The 6,000-nt window shown below is 37.8% G+C and overlaps 1 protein-coding gene across 4 annotated transcripts in view; it reads left to right on the top strand.

Annotated features, from left to right (window-relative positions):
• Positions 1 to 6,000, top strand: part of LOC107706553 (voltage-gated potassium channel subunit beta-2-like) — a 106,358-nt gene that overhangs the window by 80,977 nt on the left and 19,381 nt on the right. For all 4 annotated transcript variants that reach the window (XM_016510304.1, XM_016510302.1, XM_016510301.1 and 1 more), the window contains 3 exons: positions 1,526 to 1,569; positions 1,891 to 1,928; positions 4,466 to 4,545. In XM_016510304.1, the coding sequence (XP_016365790.1) occupies positions 1,526 to 1,569; positions 1,891 to 1,928; positions 4,466 to 4,545 (162 nt within the window). The remainder of the gene's footprint in view (positions 1 to 1,525; positions 1,570 to 1,890; positions 1,929 to 4,465; positions 4,546 to 6,000) is intronic.

Below are 6,000 nucleotides of genomic sequence, written 5' to 3'. Positions count from 1 at the left end.
GTTACAATCATCCGGGTTTAAATAGCGCACAAATTTGGTATATCAAAAAGTGTATATTTTTTTTAATGTGATTGTTGGTACATTTTACCAGTTTTTACTATACTTTCAAAACAAATAATTGAAGACAAAATGTGTTTTACTGAGAAAAAACAAAATTTGGTTTTTAAAAAGCCTTTTTCCAAAAGGTACATCTGGAAAAAGGGGGGGTCGTCTTATAATCAGGGTCGTCTTATATTCGGGCCAATACGGTAGATATTGCCAATATTTCGATAGGTTTTTCAATAAATATTACAAACCAATAAAATATTTCAGTACAAACAATCAGGTCATGTTGATTTTCTTTAATGAATAAATAATTTTTACTTATATGCGTCAAAGTAGCACTACAAAGCAATATATAGTGATTGCACTATGGAATTGTTGTGATGAACAGAATTATTGAAATGGGAATTCAATGTTCTTTTAATTTAGAAAGAATGTTGTGTATATATATTAAATGTATATATATTAAATGTTTTAAAATATGCAACATATCCCCCAGGCCTAATACACACACACACACACACACACACACACACATAGAGAAAGTACATGCTGTTCTTCTGTTTTGACTATTTCAATAGTCTGTGGCACAAATCTGTTGTTTTATTTGTTCTAATCTTGTTTTGTTTTCCTTCTGTGAACCTTTACAAATCTTATAATCATCTTACCATCTTTTTGGCTTTGTAAGCAACACTGTTCTTTTTGGCACACCAGTTTTCTTGGCTGGAAAATAAAAAAGATTAAAGTAAAACTAAAACAACATAAAAAAAAAAAGTAAACAAAACAAAGTTGGGTCCAAATTCTTTTGTACAAACCTCTGGGTGTGAGAGCTGTCCTCTTGAGATGATCTGTGTGGACTTTCAGAGGATGGTACAGAAGTTGAAAACCTCTCTCTTTCTCTCATGTGGCTCTGTGACTCTGGACTGTTGAGCCTTCCTTTAGCCAGTTCTCTTCATTATAGCTGCTGTCTCTATAAGCTCCATAGTCTTCCTCGCTCCCATAAGGCCCTGGGGTCAGTAATCTGCCCTCGGGCACTGCTAAGTCTCATTTTCCCCATGATAAACCAATCAGCAGGATGGCTTACAAACTCCATAAACTCCCCTGCCAGCCAAGGTGGCATCTACAGGACTCGGGCTGGGGTCACTGAAGAATCTCATTGCTTTAAAGTCAGTAGATCTGTTCCAAAACCTAGTGAGCTGCCTTGCTGTCTACAGCCTACATGGGCGGCATCTCAACTGTACAGGAGGCTCGACTCACAATTTATTTCACCTTGGGAACAAATCTTTTTGCCGTCTTGATAGGCAGCTCACTAGTTTTTGGAACAGAACTTTTTTTTTTTGAGAGAGAAAATTAGGTTGGCACTTTCAAAGCTGACAGTCTGATTTAGTACTTCGAGGGTATTACTCTGACTTTAGAGAGAACAAAGTGATAAAGAAAGCAGAGTAAAACCTATTAATCATTGTCTTTATTTCCTTTTTTCCAGAAACCTGGGGAAGTCGGGCCTGAGAGTCTCATGTCTTGGATTAGGTACGTTTATGGCCTCCTCATCAAGCCCTTTTGTGAAGTAGATAAGGAAACCTGCAACCAACAATACAAGCTTTTGTAGTCTTTTTGTCACAAGATGGATTTTCTTCAAACTGAACTGCTAGTAGTGGCAGACAGCAGAAATCTGCACCATGCAGCCAGTGTTGTTCTGTTCTCTTGAGCTGGGCATTAAAGATTATCCATGTTATCTGTAGCTTCATCTTAAGGCTTTACTCTTTATAGTGTCATTGGTGGATCACTGATAATCATTTAAAGCTGGTTTATCTTGTGAAAAGCAGTGACTGATTCTAGGTCTCTTTACAGGAACATGGGTGACATTTGGAGGACAGATCACAGATGAGGTATGATGAGTGTAAACACTGACCGGTCCTGATGCGAGCTTTTATATTCTTGTACACTTACAGGAATAGTTCACCCAAAAATGAATGTCCTTTACTCACCCTCTTGTCTTTCCAAACAACTATATTAGTTTTATTTCTTCCATGGAACACAATGTGTTTTATATTGTCAAACATTGAAAAAAATAATAATTATCAAGTGAAAATCAGACCTCATTTATTGCTCATTTAGACGCTTTGCACCAGGTTTGGTGCCAGTGATGCCAAAACATAATTGGTCTAATGATTGCAGTACAACATTGAAATGTTTTTAAATTAAACATTGTAGATGAAAAACATAATACTGGTTTAGCACATCATGATGGTTGGTAAATGATGGAATTTATGTGGAAAATAATGTGTTTTTTGAACCTTAAACCGCATAAACACATTTCATTACACCAAATACACAAAATACTGTTCTTTTTAGCAGCATCATATGACCCCTTTAAACAATGTGTCCGTAAAATGTATGAAGAAGTCTTAAATTGTCTTTTCTATTGTTATTTATAGATATATTTATTTTTATTTAAGACTGATAAACCCTTACTTAATAAATAAATATCTAAATATACCCAGATCTCTCTCTCTCTCTCTCTCTATATATATATATATATATATAGTCATGTGAAAAAGAAAGGACACCCTATTGAATTCCATGGTTTTCTGTATTAGGACATCAAATCATCTGGTAATTGGCAGGTCATAAACAAATGCCCACAAACCTCAATAAACTGGAGCAATGTTGTAAAGAGGAGTGGACCAAAATTCCTCCAGAACGATGTAAGAGACTGATAAAGTCATACAGAAAATTATTACTTCAAGTTATTGCTGCTAAAAGTGGATCTACAATTAGCTGAATCAGTGTCCTTAGTTTGACACCCATGGTTCCCCTTCAGGAACTCGAGCTGCATCGAGATTCGCTTTGGGAACTCCCCTGCGTGACCGCGTTCTGAAGCACGTGTAAAATCAGTCCATTGGAGCAGCGAGACGTCATGAGTGGGGTGACGTGAGCGCCAGGAAGTATAAAAGCGCATCCGGCAGACCGCAAGTTAGCTTCTGCTCTTCAGTAGCGCTCTGTGTATGGGTCAGTCTATTTACTGTTGTCTGTCAGTCCACAAGCATTCAAAAGAATATGTCAAAGTCTAAGCAAAAATCTATGGCGAGCGAATGGCATTACAGACGTTGTGTTCCTCCCTGCGGACGCTTACGCACACAGAGCTGCCCCGTGGCGTAAGGCAGATCAGCTTTTTGTTTGTTTTGGTCCGCCAAAGAAAGGATCTCCGGCGACCAAGCAGACTATGAGTAGGTGGGTGGTCGAGGCCATCTCACTAGCCTACGGGTCCTCTGGCCTCCCGTCACCTATGGGGGTCAGAGCGCACTCGACCAGGAGTATGGCGGCCTCCAAGGCTTTCAACTTGGGTGTGGCCTTGCAGGACATTTGTGCTGCGGCGGGCTGGTGCTCTCCGCACACTTTTGTCCACTTCTAGCCTCTTCTGGCATCTACTCCAGGTTCCCAAGTTCTCTCTTCGTGATGTGCTCATCTGATACACACACAGGCAGGCAGGGACTTGGTAGTATGGCGCAGTGGGTATTCTCGTTCCCAAAGCGAATCTCGACGCAGCTCGAGTTCCTGAAGGGGAACGTCTCTAGGTTACGTATGTAACCATGGTTCCCCGAGGGAACGAGACGCTGCGTCTCTTTGCCATACTCCCTGCATCCCTCCAGGCGCTACTTCATCGAAGCTAACTTGCGCTCTGCTGGATGCGCTTTTATACTTCCTGGCGCTCACGTCACCCCGCTCGTGACGTCTCGCTGCTCCATTGGACTGATTTTACACGTGCTTCAGAACGCGGTCACGCAGGGGCATTCCCAAAGCGAATCTCGACGCAGCGTCTCCTAGAGACGATTTTCCATATTGGCTTTATTTTTGCTAAATAGATAATGCGACGTTGTGATATGTCATGTGTTGTTCATCTGAGGTTTTATTTTGCAAAGTTTATAACTTGTATATATTTATATAATTATATAAATGTTTTCCAACTTAAAAAAAACTAAACTATTATAATATTATATTATGATTACATAGCATTCTTCCATAAATCACCATTCATATTGTGTTGATAAAAAAAAAAATGTTATTTTTCAGTGTACAGTGTAAATTACAGTGTAATTTGATTTTATAGTTCTAGATCTTATATCTTATAATTACAGTGTAATTTGAAACAACATTGTTTGGGGGAAGTATCAAGTGCAAAATGCTTTATTTTTATTTATTTATTAAACATTCAAATAGTGCATTTACAGTATAGACGCAATTTTTCTCTGCTTATACACTATTCAGCTTGCAGTAGTTTTTCTTTTCCAGCGTGCACTGTAAATGTACCTAAACACATTAAAGATGACTTATAGAGTAGCACAGTGCAGAATACAGCTTTTAATAATGGAATAGACTGCAACACCTTGAATGCTGGATCCTCTCCCTTCCTTCATTCTGACAGATTGCAGAGCAGCTGATGACTCTGGCATACGAGAATGGGATCAATCTGTTCGACACGGCAGAGGTCTACGCTGCAGGAAAGTGAGTGCGCCAAAATACACACAGCCCACCCCGTCAAATTACCACGTGCTGAAATATGTTCTTTCTGTTCATCTGGTGAATTAGTTAAGTAATGTGATATTTTAAAAAGTTGACAACATTTGCAGCCACTTTTATATGATGTTTTATTTCAAATATTAATGGTGTTTGCTTATATTTTAAATATTAGATCTAGTTGTCAGTTTTATAAGTTGTTGTTTTTTTAAAATATGAACTTTCCTCAAGTTTTCTTCAAAACTAAGGCTCATTTCAAAATGTGAATGAACATTTCTATGGCAGCTGACCCAGGGCATCGTTGGAAATGGTGTTCCTCGTCCGTGTCTTGCGTGGGAGCTTGTGTTGATCTTGTCATAACGACTCAGCACAACCCAGCAGTGCTGTTCTTGAGATCAGGGAAGGACTCGAAACTGTCATGGCGGATATCACAGTATTACTTCTAGTTGGATCTTGAAGCAATATCATCTCTTCATACAAGCGAGATTCATCAGCTGTGAGCAAGATGAAGCACAGTGATCAGTAGGATTATCTCGCTTTGACAATGAACACGGTTACATGACCTAAACCAAAACCACAAGCCACTCACTATATGGCAGTAGAGAATTAGAAGATAACAAAGAGATGTAGTTACCCAAAAATAAGATTGTAAAATACCTAAATGTTCACTTTGCTGTTTTTATTTATGTGTTAGTGACTCTGTCTGCCATATACACAAAATTTGCAATCTCAGTCTCGTTTTTGGAAGTTATGGAGATTGGGGCATAAATATGTACAGTGCACAGCATAAATGAGTACACCCCCTCTAAAACTTAACAAATTCAGCAATTACTCTTTACTTAGAAGACATGTTAAGGTTCTTTGGAGATGTAATGTTCCAACAAGCCTGCTTGATCAATTACCAAAGAAGAATGCCAAAATTATTCAGCAAAATAAGATTTTCTTATCAAAGTGATAAAATTTTATTTTCAAATTTGCCTTGCTGAAAAAAAATAAAATAAAAAACGTATTTTAAATTGTAAAAAAAAAAAAATATTTCACAATATTACAAATTACTTCTGTGATTTGGGTCAAATAAATGCAGGCTTGGTAAGCAGAAGCGATTAATCGCGATTAATCATTTGACAGCACTAATATATATATATATATAGTTTGGTATTCATACTTTTAGTTTTGGTGGCTTTATCAAAGAATGTTCTCTATATATTTTAGGGATCCTAGATAAATGATAAATCCTAGATGTTTTTTTTTTTTTTACTTTCCTTTGATGTTTAACCCGTGTTCATTGTGAACGCTGCTGCTATTTCCAATTTGAGAGATATCTGTATATCGGTGAGTTAATCTCAGATGTTATTCTTAGTGCTGAGAATCCATATTAGAGCACATTTTCCTTCCTCCAAACAAGGAAAGTTGCCTGACAAATGATGTTTCATAAATAAACTG

Source organism: Sinocyclocheilus rhinocerous, unplaced genomic scaffold, assembly GCF_001515625.1.
Source record: "Sinocyclocheilus rhinocerous isolate Xijiao unplaced genomic scaffold, SAMN03320098_v1.1 scaffold3097, whole genome shotgun sequence".
Lineage (NCBI taxonomy): Eukaryota > Metazoa > Chordata > Actinopteri > Cypriniformes > Cyprinidae > Sinocyclocheilus > Sinocyclocheilus rhinocerous.
This window is presented reverse-complemented; position numbering and strand designations above follow the sequence as displayed.